Source organism: Mesocricetus auratus, unplaced genomic scaffold (assembly GCF_017639785.1).
Source record: "Mesocricetus auratus isolate SY011 unplaced genomic scaffold, BCM_Maur_2.0 Super-Scaffold_100013, whole genome shotgun sequence".
NCBI classification, from domain to species: domain Eukaryota; kingdom Metazoa; phylum Chordata; class Mammalia; order Rodentia; family Cricetidae; genus Mesocricetus; species Mesocricetus auratus.
The window spans coordinates 61,082,734-61,098,230 of NW_024429196.1; the positions used below are offsets into that span (position 1 = coordinate 61,082,734).

General features: G+C 37.6%; 1 protein-coding gene across 1 annotated transcript in view; it reads right to left on the reverse strand.

The window, feature by feature from the left end:
* LOC110340193 overlaps positions 1 to 15,497 on the reverse strand; it is a 379,146-nt gene that overhangs the window by 200,057 nt on the left and 163,592 nt on the right. Inside the window, exon 8 of the mRNA XM_040755232.1 lies at positions 107 to 184. Coding sequence (XP_040611166.1) covers positions 107 to 184 — 78 coding nt within the window. The remainder of the gene's footprint in view (positions 1 to 106; positions 185 to 15,497) is intronic.

Genomic DNA, 15,497 nt, shown 5'->3' on the forward strand with positions numbered 1-15,497 from the left:
ATTCATAGGAACACACACACACACACACACACACACACACACACACACACACACACACACACACGCTCATGCTACCAGGCACAAACTCTTAACATTAAAGAACATACTTCTCAAATGGTTTTTCCTTCTTTAAACAAGACATGGGAATGTGCTGGCTGAGTCCTTTCCTTTCAAGTTTCAAATCCTGAGTGAAAGAAAGAGGAAATAAAAGAAAAATTTATAAAAATCTACTTAGCACAAGCCTGAAGTATCTATGGAGCAACTGGGCTCTTTATAAGACCAGAATATGCTAACCTTCCAAAGTTATGATTCTCTTAGACAAATAAGAACAATGTAATTCTAGCTAGGGTAGGTACATTTTCATAAAACTGATTTTCCTCACTCACATAGTTGCTGCCCAGGAAGGTACATGGAGTAATAGACCACATAATCAAAAGAAGACAAGCAGCTGATGTATACTAACATAGATTACCTTGTCTATTTCTACTTCTTATTAACCAAGTTCCAATCCCATCATCCTCCATGCATCCCCCACTCCCTTTTTCTCCTTTCCACACCTTACATTCTCACCAAACATAGTGCCACATGGTTTTACAACATATACCTGGACATATGCCTAAAGGTATAGAACACTAGAGACATTACAGTATTTTAGTCATGGGTTTCATCATCCAGTTCAGCCTGTTTTGGAAGCAAAAAGGGAATCAATTACACTGGATATACTAACATAATTTACATGGGCATACTCTACGAGGGGAAGGGAGAGCTGGACACAGGTGTGAGATGGTAGCTAGGATCACAGTTTCATGAGCCTGTGAAATCCAGATGTTGCATGATATTTCATGAAGTCTCAACATCTGTAAATGAGTTCCTGTGGCTCTGCACCTTTCCAATCTATACTCCTGGTACATGGGAGATAAACTAAAGATGATAAAGGTCCAATGATATAAATGCATGCAAAAATCACCTTGAAACCTTATATAATTACTAGAAATATTGTCATTAATCAGAAGGGTCCATACATGTTCATTAAAAAGGGTAAGAAATTCAGAAGTCTATAAATTGTTAGTAGAGAAATGAGACTTCTCCAGTATCATAGACAATATACATATAGTCATTTTCTTCTTTCCCCATCCATCTCTCTTTCCTCTCTCTCTTCCCATGTTAAAAAACCCTAAGTCTATACAACAATCCATCTGCACATTAAAATTCCATATATCAGATGCTTAATTTGATAGTGACAAAATTAAATTATTCAATATTAAAATGCTCTTTGAATTCACTCTCTAATCTTCAATGTCTTCAAATAATAAAAATATTTACATGCGATATGTCGCCAATTTTGCATGAAATATTTTCTATAGTCACTAAAGCACTTTTAGTTTTTTCCAAAAGAATTATACATATTTAAGCATATACTTACCATTAATGTTGACATATTAAACCTTTATGTATCAATCATGCATATATATTATTCTTGTATGTGTCAAATCTATATGTATGCAGTATAATTAATAACTCTACTCTGGTCATTGAAATGAATACCATTGAATTAAATCCAAAGATAAAGTTTTGAGTAAAGAGAAATAATAAAATATTATTATTTAATTTTTTTATGTCTTTGAGATCAAAATATAATTACATCCTTTCTCATTCCCTTTCCTCATTTCAGACCTTCTCATATACACTTCCTTGCTTGCTTTCAAGGTCATGGTCACTTTTTCATTAGTTACTGTTGCATACATAGGTACACACACACACTCCTAAATACATAAATAAAACCTGTTCAGTCTCCATAATGCTACTTGTGCATTTTCAGGGTTAATATTTGGTACTGGATAAGCAGTTTGTGTACTCCTCCTGGATAAGACTATTTCTTCCACTCTTAGCATTCCTTAGATGCCTGTACTTCTTTGTGCAGGACTGTAGCCTCCTGGGCTTTGCCCATCCACATTAGCATATCTATCAGTATTATCCTTGTTCCACTACGTTTAGACAGGCATGTTGGTGAGACTTTATGAATGTAACTTTTGACATTCTGAGGAGACATAATCTCATAGTAAATTGCCTGTTCCTCTGGCTCTCGCAATCTTCCTGCCTCCTCGCTGCACTGATCCCTGACCCTTAGGAGCAGGAGTTGTATTATTGATGTTTCCACTGGGACTGGGCTCCATAGCTCTGCATTTTGTTTGGCTATGAGTTTATAGAATACATTTGAAGGGTATAACCTTACTAAACATTTAGATTCCATCTTATTCCTGTCAAAATGGCTAAGAGAGAGAACATAAATGACAGCTAATACTACTGAGGATGTGGAATAGGGGGAACACTCCTTCATTGCTGGTGGAAGTACAAACTCATACATTCACTATGTAAACCAGTGTGGCAGTTCCTCAGAAAAATAGGAATATACCTACCTCAAGGTTCAGCTATACCACACTTAGGCATTTACCTAAAGGACGCTTCATTCTAACCACAAGGACACTTGCTCAACCATGCTCATTGCTGTTCTATTCATAATAGTCAAAATTTGGAAACAACCTAGATGCCTTTCAACAGAAGAATGGATAAAAATGTGGTACACTTACACAGTTGAGTATTAATCAGTTGTTGAAAAACAGACATCATAAAATTTGCAGGCAAATGGATGGAATTAGAAAAATCATCCTAAGAGAGGTATCACAGACACACAAAGATAAATATGTTATTTATTTACTTTCATGTGAATCTTAGCCATTAAGTAAATGATAACTATGATACAATTTCTAGACCCATAGAGGTTGGAGGAAGGGACTTTAGGGATGTGGATATCCCTGGAAGTGGGAAATAGAATAGATTTTATGGGTGGACTGGGGACTGAGGGGGACAAATTGGAGGATCAAGTGAGGAAGGGAAAGGGAGATGGACTTGAAGGAGGAATGTGGGAAGAGACAATTAGAATTGAGGGGCATCTAAGAGTTGGTATGAAAACCTAGTGCAGAGAAAACTTCCTAAAACATATGAAGATAATCCTAATGAATTCTCCAAATAATGGGGGAGGTGGAGTTCCAACTGGCCATCTCTTGTCACCAAATGAAGCTTATAATACTAGGACTAGGTTATATCTAATTGAGTTGTTGGCAAAAATGATCTTATGGAAATCCTCAAACAACGCAGGCTGTTGCCAAGACAAGAGGTTGCTCTCCCATTGCTTGACACAACTATGGAACTCATCGAATATGGAGATGTTGAGTTGGCGCCTACATAGACACTTCACCACTATATTTCATTGTCTTTGGTATAGGAATATACCCCATATGCTATCAAAAGAGAAATGTAAACACCAAGCCAACCACAAAGCCTTTATCTAAAATGATGAACTACCTGCAAAATATGCTAGGGCAATGGTGACACAAATCTTGTGGGAGTAACCAACCAATAACTCATCTGACTAAAGGCCCACTTCAGGAGATGGAACCGATATCTGACACTCCTTAGGTAACCAAGACCCAGAGACTAGACTGTAGCACGAATAATAAAAACCAGAGATAGATACTGGGGTTAAAGCTGAAGGTCAGAGAAGCAAGGCAGCCAGAAACTAGAGAGTTCTCACCTCTACCAATGCTCAGACTGAAGGGGTGGTCCACTGAAACTCAGAATCCCTGAACTCCTGTCTCCTGCCTTATGTTCCTCTCTAGGGCTGTGATTAAAGATGTGGGATCCCAAGTGCTAAGGTCACCTTTGTGTGATCTCTCTTTGTGTTTTAGACTGTATCAATTTCCTTCGTGTAGTTCAAGGTGGCCTTGAATTAACAAAGCTCTGTCTGCCTCTGTCTCCCAAGTGCTGGAATTAAAGGTGTGGACCACCACAGCCTGGCTTCTATGGCTAGCTAGTGTGGCTAGTTTTGCACTCAGATCCTTAGGCAAGCTTTATTTGATATATCATAAACAAAATATCACATTAGATAGCCCAGACACAGTAGATAGAGTAAAACCAAATAAATACTGATCTTAAAATATAGTGATAAATGACTCCTAATGATATTCTGCTATACTTACAGATAAGTACCTTGTTCACTTATCATCATTGAAGCCTCTTTGTGCACCAGATGAAAACAAATACAGAGACCCACAGCCAGAATTTACACCCACACCCACACACTCACACACACACACACACAGAGAGAGAGAGACAGAGACAGAGACAGAGAGACAGAGAGACAGAGAGACAGAGAAAGACCTTGGAATTCAACTCTAAATGGAATGTTGGCATCAAATCCTTCCCATCAGAACTCAGGGAACACCACCAAAGAAGAGACAAAAAGAGTGTAAAAGCAAGAAGGGACAGAGGACATGAGGAGAATAAATTCTTCTAAATCAACTAACTGAGCAGAGATCATGTGAATTCACAGAGACTGAGCAGCAAGCACAGGGCTGACTGGTCTACACCAGTTCCTCTATGTGTATATTATAGCTTTCAGTGTAGCAATATAATGAGACGCTTGAGTGTGAGTGGGTCTAAGATTCTTCACCTTTTCTTGTGTTCTTTTCCTTCTGCTGGTTTGTCCTGTCCAACTTTGATGTGATTTTTTATATTATTATATTTTCTTTAGTTATGTTTGTTTTTGTCTCTTGGGAGCTTGTTTTTATTTTTCTGCAAAAAAGGGAGTAGATCTGGATGGGAGGGGAGGTAGGGAGGAACTGGCAGGAGTAGAGGGATGGGAGACTGTAATCAAGATATATTAGATGAGAGGGGAATCTATTTTCAACAAAAAAATGTTTAAAAAAATTTAATGTGCTGCCAGGTAGTAGTGGCACAGGCCTTTAATCCCAGAACTCAGGAGGCAGAGGCAGGCAGATATGTGAGTTCAAGGCCAGCCTGGTCTACAAAGTGAGTTCCAGGATAGTCAGGGCTGTTACACAAAGAAGCCCTACCTGAAAAAAAAAAAAAAGAAAAAGAAAAAAGTAAATTAATGTGTTAGATTTTCATCACTATGAGAAAACCTAACAATTTTTAAAGCAATAGGGGGGTCAAGGTAGATTTTATTTTGCCTCATTATTTCATATATATATATATATATATATATATATATATATATATATATATATATATATGGAAGAGTGAGGAAAAGCAGAACAGTCACCATCATGGAAGCACAGAGAGCACAGAGAGCAGGTTCCTCAATTCTACAAACCTGCAAAACTATCCTTGCACAGGAGATATCAAGGTCTACATGCAGCATTAGTAATAGTTGGGTTGCTATAGGCCATGACTGCAGTGGTCTCTAAGGGCCTGTGTGACTGGACACAGTGAATAAATTTGGGGAGTAAATTTTCTTGGCAGCCTGGTACAACCACAGTCAAGAGGATGCCTTTCAATCATATACATACCACATTACCCTCTTTTTGGAACTAATTATGATCACATCACAGAACCAAGAAAGGATATTTTCATTGCTTAGTTTTGTACAACATAAGCATAAAATGCTTTATGCTTATAAAGAAAGGTTTGGTTTAAATCACAGTTTTGGAGTTCTAAAGGCCAACATCTCTTCAGCGTCTAGCAAGACTTTCATTAGCTAAATAACAAGACAGAGAATGGGAAAGGGCAACATCCAAATATAGAAATGTCTACAACAGTAGGGCAGATTGACTTTCTAACAACCCACTCTTACAGCACTACCCTCATCTCAGGAGAGCCACAACTCTAGTGTACAACCCTAGATCTGATGGAGAAGTCATGTGTATATGTCAATAAAGCACTCTTGGCCAATAGGGAAGCAAGATATGTGGGAGTAGGAGTCGAGGAGGACTCTGGGTAGGAGAAACACAGGGAGTCACCATGTAGCCGCCATAGGGGTAAGAAGTCTGGACCTATTCTCCAGTAAGAGAAATACTTAGATTAACACTTATGGAGTAAATACTTAAGTCAGAGCTAGCCAGTAAGAAACAAGCAAACGGCCAACAGCTTCATAATTAATACAGCGTCTTGAGTATTATTTGGGGACTACAACGTGGCAGAGCCCAGGCAACTGGTGGGGGAAAAACCAAAGCAGCTGGCAAGGAAAAGGCTTCTCCCACCATAATGGTATCAGCATGTGGGATTGAATTTCCACATAGAATGACAAAAGCTTTAAAGGAATTTTAGAAACAAAAGAACGGAGAAAAGCATGGGTTCATGGTGGCAGCATTTTCTCAGGTGGGCTGTGTTTTGCAAGCGACAAGCAGAGACTCACATGGCTCGCATAAGGGAGTCTTCCTGACTCAGCATTAAAAAAAAAAGCCAACAAGGTTCTTTTCAGAGGCTCTTCTAATGATTAAAAGGTGTGTACATACAGCTGGAAGTGGCAGTGACCACATCTCCAAGCTGGCAGCTTTTGCTGGATGTCAGCATAGACTGAAGCGATGGGCTAGAATCATGCTTACGCCTGCCATCTTGGAAGAACTGCAGTTTAAACAGCCACGGTTTTAACAGATAAGACCTGTGACCAGAAAAACATAAAGATTTACAGTAAAGTCAGACTTGGATGAAGAAAAACCTGTAAAGGTTTACAGTGTGGTTAAAAAATATGCATAGGCTTGAGAGAGAAAAAGAAACGGCATAGTGGTAAATAAATAGAGAAGCCGGCTGTGGTGGCACACGTCGGTAGGATTTGCTGCAGAGGCAGAGGCAGGCAGATTTCCAGAGAAACTCTCAGAGAAATAAATAAAGAAATAAAAGTAAAAGAAATAGAGTAATAATAATAGATAAATAAATAAGCCATGTAAAGATGGAAATACACAGAAAGTGTGGATACTGTATGCGATTGTGTTTTTCAGTTTTTTGATTACTAAGGAAGGAACAATTACTAAAGTACACTTGATAATAAATGCTGCTGAATTAATTCAACTTATATCTTTTGAAAATGCCTTGACTTCAAATTTAAGTATAAGGATATGTTACTTTAGAAAAGAATTTTTGTTTATATTTCCACAGAAAATGAAAAGCTGAGGATTCCTTCCAGGCTTCAGTGGTTTGAGGAACCAAGACCCCAAGAAGCAGTGGGCCAGGTCTTCCAACAATAGAGACAGCTAAGATGACGCAGCCTTACAGACCCTGAAAACAAGGACTTATACAGGTTTCTGAGTTTTGTCATGATCCCCATGGTATGAACAGCGCCCCCATCCAGCACGAAGCAGTTTGGAATGAGTGACGTTCGAATCCCAATATTGTTTATAAATCTTTGTTTTCATTTGAATGGGGTTGCTTATAATTGGTTAATGATCATAACCAATGTCTTTTTTAAAGGAAAAAGAGAATTATGATATGGAAATGAGTACTTTGTGTTGGTATGGTTTTTCATTTATTGATACATATTCAAGGTCAATTTTGTGATGCATATATTTCTCCTCTTGATTAAGTATTGTGCTTAAACAGATCTTTTAAAACATAATGCATAATTAGCTGGGTGGTGGTGGCACACACCTTTAATCCCAGCAATTGGGAGGCAGAGGCAGGTAGATCTCTGTGAGTTAGAGGCCGGGCTGGTCCAACAGCCTCCAAAACAATACAGAGAAACCCTGTCTCATAAAAAAATAAAAAATAAATAAAATAAAAAAACATAATGCATAATTAAATACAGACTATAGATAGTACTTATAATAGTCAGAACTTATAGTTATGTTAGTTAGGTTTTCTAGATATATAAAGAATACTACCTTTCAAAGACCTTCAAAAATGGCATTTAAAATGGTTTAGGGTTTTTCTTGACAATGAGAAATGTCTGCTCCTGGCATCACCAATTACATCTGAGAGGAAGATGGGCATCGAAAAAACTCATTATGGAGTTTGCTTTCAACATGGCAAGATTAGCCATTTGGGCAAGAAACTGCTCTTGCCTAGACTGCTTGACTGTTGCTGTATAAACTGAATATGTAGGACCCATAGGAAAGTGACTGCTGAACTCAAACAGTCCTTCAGGGTTCCTGCTTCATGAAAGAGTCTACGAGACTTTCTGCAGGACACAGAAAAATGACTGACAGACTGCCGATACAGATGGACAGTTTGAAATTTCCTGCTTTTCTGAAAAGTCTTCCAGACACACTGTGGCCTATGGGCTGAAGATGGATGCCCCAATATTGCAGAGAAACTTCAGGTGACTGTCCAGGCAGCAAGATATCTCTGTCAATCCTAGTGTTTATATATTATCCTCCTGTGGTCTTTGATAGAGTTGAAGGCAGATAGTTATAATTATAGTTTTCCTTAGTTATGATAAAAGATAAGCTACATATAGAACTTTGGACTCACAAGGATGGAATGGATGATATTTTATTTAAATCTTGCTAAATGCTGATAGACAAAATATTGTAACTGTGTTCTTACTTGATAACTGTTCTGTTATATATAATTTGACTATGTTAAAGTTAAGACCTTTCTTTTTGTTTAGACAGAAAAGAGGAGATGATGGGGAAGTCCTGTGTATATGTCAATAAAGCACTCTTGGCCAATAGGGAAGCAAGATAGGTGGGACTAGGAGTCGAGGAGGACTCTGGATAGGAGAAACACAGGGAGTTACCATGTAGCCGCTGTAGGGATAAGAAGTCCGGACCTTTTCTCCGGTAAGAGAAATACTTAGATGGGTTAAATACTTAAGTCAGAGCTAGCCAGCAAGAAACAAACAAATGGCCAAGAGCTTAATAATTAATAGAGTGTCCTGTGTGTTATTTGGGGACTACAATGTGGCAGAGCCTAGGAAACTGGTGGGGAAAAACCAAAGCAGCTGGCAAGGAAAAGGCTTCTCTCTACATAGATCCACCCCCCTAATCTACCTCTGGGATGTTATCCCATGCTCTAATTGCCTCCTGATCACTTTATTGTCTCAGAAGATTCAACACTACCCAAAATCTGGAGACACAGTAACTTGCGTACGAACCTTTGGGATTTAAGTAAAGCAACACCCTGATTACAGCAGTAATCTACCAGAACATACAGGAATATAAAAAAATATATAGATCAAGAAAATACATAATTATAATGTATAACCAGATACAAATAATATAACTTGGGGTGGCACAAATAGGTGTGAAGCCTAAGGATTGGTGAGAACGTTATATAATAAGTGCATGAAACTGAATTCCTAACAGATTCCCTGAATTTATTGAATCTTTAAGCTATTTTAAAATATCTGCTTTATGGGACATACCTTTGAGCCCAAAGGGAAAAAATATGTTTCTAATGTTAAACATAAAGTCACGCTTTCTGCTTTTCAACTAAATAATGTAACTACCAATGACCTAATGCCATCCGAACTTTTTCTCCACACATCCTGTCTTTTTTATAGAAACGGTATCAGGGAAAACAAAATGAAATATTCAAAATGAATAATTGTTTCCAGGAGGAAGCAGTGGTCAAGTGTGTCTATAAGATGTCTGTGGCACAACTAATCCAGTCAGTATGTCAGGCCAGCTTGCTGGACAGAACAGCTGCAGTATATGCTTCTGGTTTGGTACTGCTAGACAAACATGTGGTAAAGGATATCTGAGGGACAATTGGTGAAGTTGGAGCACAAACTGAACATTACATAAAATGACTATGAATTTTATTAACTATATTGATGTTATTTGGGTTGCATTCTTATGCACAATGAAGTCTAAGCTTTTGGATTTACTCTGCATGCTTTTTACAAAACTAACAGCCATTCCTGAATTTCCCCTCCTCTGAGAATACCCAGAAGTTTTTTATTAAGCAGCTACAGGGACCTCCTCCACAGGCCAGCAGTAGAACCAGTTAGGGGAAATGGGAACCAGGCAGAGGAATATAAATATTTTATTTTCAACTTAACCTTTGGGAATATATTTTTAAAATAAGGTAGAGTATTTGGGCATGGAATATTCAGTCAGGCAGTCACGTATTTTTACATCACAATCCTCACCCTGGAGTTCAGCATTTTTGCTCCAGTCAAGTTTTGTTTTTTCTTCCTGTATATTTCTCTAATATATGCATCAATTCTCTGCTCTAAATTGTGACACTGCCCCCACCCAAAAGGAAAACTCTGAAGTTATTTGTGCCTTGAAAACATTTTATGTGTTGGTTTCTATTTCATTTTTGTTTGAGATAGGGTCTTTAATTGTAGCCAGGGATATCTTCTGCCTCAGATGCATAAACTGGAATTACAAACATGCACCATCATGCTCTCTCTAGAATATTTGAGTTTCTGTCCATTTAGTTTGATGTTGGCTGTTGGTTTACTGTATATAGCTTTTATTATGTTTAAGTATGTCCCTGTTATCCCAGATCTCTCCAAGACCTTTATCATGAAAGGGTGTTGGATTTTGTCAAAGGCTTTTTCAGCATCTAGTGAGATGATCATGTGATTTTTGTTTTTCAGCTTGTTTATATGGTGGATTACGTTGATGGATTTTCGTATGTTGAACCATCCCTGCATTCCTGGGATGAAACCTACTTGATCGTGGTGAATGATTGTTTTGATGTGTTCTTGGATCCGATTTGCCAGTATTTTATTGAGTATTTTTGCATCAATGTTCATGAGGGATATTGGTCTGAAGTTCTCTTTCTTAGTTGTATCTTTGTGTGGCTTGGGGATCAAGGTTATTGAAGCCTCATAGAAAGAGTTTGGCAAAGACCCTTCTGCTTCTATTGTGTGGAACACTTTGAGAAGAATTGGTATAAGCTGTTCTTTGAATTTCTGGTAGAATTCTGCACTGAGGCCATCTGGACCTGGGCTTTTTTTGGTTGGGAGACCTTTGATGACAGCTTCTACTTCCATAGGGGTTATAGGTCTATTTTAATTGCTTATCTGTTCTTGATTTAGTTTTGGCAATTGATAGCTGTCCAGGAAGTCATCCATTTCCTTTAAATTTTCGAATTTTGTGGAGTACAGGTTTTCAAAGTATGACCTAATGATTCTCTGGATTTCCTCAGAGTCTGTTGTTATGTCCCCCTTTTCATTTCTAATTTTGTTAATTTGCGTGTTCACTCTCTGCTGTTTGGTAAGTTTGGACAAAGGTTTGTCTATCTTGTTGATTTTCTCAAAGAACCAACTCTTCGTTGCGTTGATTCTTTGTATTGTTTTCCTGGTTTCTACTTTATTGATTTCAGCCCTCAATTTGATTATTTCCTGGCATCTACTCCTCCTGGGGGAGTGTGCTTCTTTGTGTTCTAGAGCTTTCAGCTGTGATGTTAATTCTCTGGTATAACTGTTCTCCTGTTTCTTCATGTGAGCATTTAGCGCTATGAACTTCCCCGTAGCACTGCTTTCAAAGTGTCTCATAGGTTTGGGTATGTTGTGTCTTCATTCTCATTGAATTCGAGGAAGTCTTTAATTTCTTTTTTATTTCCTCTTTGACCCAGGGATGGTGCAGTTGAGCATTATTCAATTTCCATGAGTTTGTAGGTTTTCTGCAATTTGTGTTGTTGTTGAATTCTAATTTTAAAGCATGGTGGTCTGATAAGATGCATGGAGTTATTCCAATTTTTTTGTAGCTGCTGAGGTTTGATATGTTGCCAAGTATGTGGTCGATTTTTGAGAAGGTTCCATGTGGTGGTGAGAAGAAGGTATATTCTTTTTTATGTGGATGAAATGTTCTATAGATATCTGTTAATCCCAGTTGGGTCATTACTTCTATTAGCCCTTTTGCTTCTTTGTTGAGTTTCTGTTTGGTATTCCTGTCTAGTGGTGAGAGTGGTGTGTTGAAATCTCCCACTATAACTGTGTGGGGCTTTAGATGAGATTTAAGTTCTAATAATGGTTTTTTAACGAATGTGGATGCCTTTGTATTTGGGGCATAGATGTTCAGAATAGACACTTCCTCTTGGTGGGTTTCACCTGTGATGAGTATGTAATGACCTCCTTCATCTCTTTTGATTGATTTTATTTTAAAGTCTAGTTTGTTAGATATTAGGATTGCTACCCCGGCTTGTTTCTTGGGTCCATTCGATTGAAAAATTTTTTCCCAACCTTTAATTCTCAGGTAATGTCTGTCTTTAAGGGTGAGGTGTGTTTCCTGTATGCAGCAGAAGGAAGGGTTCTGTCTTCGAATCCAATCTGCTAGTCTGTGTCTTTTTATGGGTGAGTTAAGGCCATTAATATTGAGGGATATTAATGACCAATGATTGCTCATCCTTCTTCGATTTGCGATGGTTGTTGTTGGTGGAATTATGTGTGGAATTTCACCCCTTTGTTCTTTTGGCTGTTGGTAGAGAGAGATTCTCTAATGCTTATGTTTTTCTGGTTGTAGTTAGCTTCCCCACCGTGATTGTTTTAATGAAGAAGCTGACTAGCCAATAGCTGAACAGGATAAGGTTATGCAGGAGAGCCAAACTGAAAATGCTGGGAGGAAGAAGGGAAGAGTAGGAGTCACCAGTAGACACAAAGAGAAGCAAGATGGGAATGCCATACTGACGAAAGGTACCAAGCCACATAGCAAGGCATAGATAAGAAATATGGGTTAACATAAATATAATAGTTAATTAGTAACAAGCCTGCACTATTGACTAAGCACTTATAGTTAATATCAAACTTCTTTGTTGTTATTTGGGATCAGCTTTCCGGACAGAAACTTCTATCAACAAGCCTCAAATTTTCTTCATGATAAAAATCCCTAAAGAACATAGAAATAGAAGAAACTCATCTCAGCAACATAACAGCTATACATAACATAATTAATTTTGTATTCCTGCCTTAGATAATTTGTATATTGCTTCAAACTTGAAATTGTATTTGTCATGTTATGTAAGTTCTTCTTTCTGTTTACAATGCTTTTACACACAAATGTAAAGTTATTTTATCATGTTGAATGCATGTATGTTTTTACATATGCTTAAGATATTTTGTGTAGTGATAAAATTTAAGAATATTTCTGTCATTTTGCACTATACAGTTCTACTTCTGATCAAGATATATATATATATATATATGTATATAGATAAATTTTGAGTTCATTGTACTCATGCTGCACTTCGGTTTAAAGATTGTTTAAATTATATATGGGAAGCTTCGGTCAGTACGAAGCATATGTTTTTGAGAATTACGGGTTAAAATCACCCATGCTTCTCATACCTGGCTATTTTAGTCAGGTTCTCTAAATGCTCAGAGATGTACTCAGCATAGACGTTTGATCTTCTAACACTTCAAAGAACTACAGAATATGGTACTTAAATGTTTTAATAATTTAGAACTCTGTTGATTTGAGACATTTTGCTCCTGACAATACTGAGCTATTTCTGAGAGTATGTTAGGCACTGGTAACACTCTATTTGGAGTTAGTGTTCTTCTTGGCCAAGCTGACCTTTTGGGCAAAGAACTGCCCTTGCCTTGACTGCTGACAGTAGACATGTTATCCTAACTGGACAAGCAGGATATAAGCAAAAAGACTTCTGAACCTTGCCAAAATAGGTTAGGACAGTCTTTTGAAATTTCCTGCTTCTCACAATGGTCTGTCAGATACTCTAGGCCTTAGCCAAAGTTGGTTGCCCCTACATTACTGTGAAACCTTGGATGACTGTCTAGGTAGCCAACTGCTTCTAACATTTCTTGCACCTTTAGGAAATCAGCTGCTGGCACTTCCTGCTTACCCAAGTAATGTTATTTTCCTTTTTAGGTCTATGATGAAGTTGAAGACTAGATAGTCACAGATAACATCCTCTCTTAGCTAGAGCACATTATGCACAAGACTTAGGCTTTCCAGGATAGGACAGCTATTAGAGTAATCTCTGAAATATGCCATTTACCCTTGGCCTGAACATTTAGTATGTCTTTCTTGCTTATGTTGCTCTTGCTGGTTGTAGGTCCAAATTTGTGCATGTTTTTATCTTTCTTTCTCCTGGACTATACTTGATATCTGCTATCATTTTATATAGTTTTTGTATCCTTTTTTCTTATTTAGACAAAAAAGAGAGAAGTGTAGAAGCATCTGGTTCCACTAATAGATTTGAGGTAGCAGCCTTAGGGTGTGGCTTAGGTGTACAGATGTGATCCCTTAGAAAGAAGAGGAGGAGCCTCGAACTCTCTCTCTTAGGTTGTGGTCTCAGCATCCTGAACCACAAAATCCTGAGCCTCCAGAGGCAGAAGACTGGCAGCTATTAACCTTCATTGTGTGAGTGTTCCCCAAATGAATATCTGCTATTCTTTATTCAGAAGTTCGTGGACTTTCTTTACCATGCCTCTAAACTTTGTACTCAGAAAGCTGAGTTGCCCCACCCCCAAATGCTGGGACTTCAGGGATAAACCATCTACGCCTTGATGTTAACTGATGGATGTACAAGAATTTGAAATGACAATCCAAAAAAAATCACATGTAAATTTTAATAACCTAAAAATACTTGTTATTTACTCATTTAGGAATCTAGTATCTATTTGTTTAACCAGGCACTTACTGGGTGCTGAGAAATTTGAAATGTAAACTCAAAATAAACAGGTGAAAAGTGGTCCCAAGGAGGTCCTTCATGGTTCCATTTGGGATCATTCTTGGCTTCATGATGGGGAGTAATGGTTGCAGGGGACATGCATTGAGAAGGAAATAACCTGCTATATTTGAGGCATCCATTTCTAAACTTTGAAGGTTAAGCCTTCTGTGTCTCTACTCCCTTTTCACCTCAATATAGGTTCCCCATGCCTAGTTCTATGTTTTCATCATTGATTTTATAAAAATAAAACATTAGTCAAGCTTCTGTATAGTGGAGATTCTAGAAAATTGACAACCTACCTTTAGTTTCTATATCACAATTAATGTTTTCCCAGACATTGAATGAGATTTTGTCCCCTAGTTGCTAAAAGAAAAACTACCTTAGCACAATTTAACTTAACACATTTTAATCAAGTTTACTTGAACAATAAAACTTTTCTAAAACTGGGCAGTATTCCAGGCTGAAGATGCTTCAGGGAGGGTTCTCTTTATGAGCAGAAAGATAAAATATTATATACAGAGATCACCTGTACTGGAGAATAATTTCACAGTCTTCAACTGTTATTGGTTGAAATGATAGAGATTTTGATATGCTGGAGTGATAGCCATTGTGGTTGGCTGAAACTGGATATTCCAGATACAAGTGTAGACTAAGTTTACAACTTGTTTGCACAACAAACCAGGCTGTATTTCACTGGGCCATTTGCACTATTTCACTGAGCAGGCACAGCAGATGATTTAGGCTAATTTATTCTGAACCAGTAGTATGGTTATATATAGCCAATAATTGTTTGGTGTAGGTTGCTATGCTATCAACTGTCTTATTTCCTTAAGTTTTACCTGCCTTGACTAGAGCACAACTCTAATCTCTATTGGGATATATTAAAAACAAAATTAGTATACTCACTGTATTCAATGAATTCCTTTAGTTCTAATTCTTCAATGTGATGAACCCATTTGATCTAGAACCACAGGATGATGAAGAATGAAATATCTGTATTTATATTTTTTGAAGATCTAATTGAACTTGATCATCTTTTGAGACATGTGTTAGTTAGTTTTAATTGTCAATTTGACACAACCTAGAATTACCTTAAAGTAGAGTCTCATGGGAAA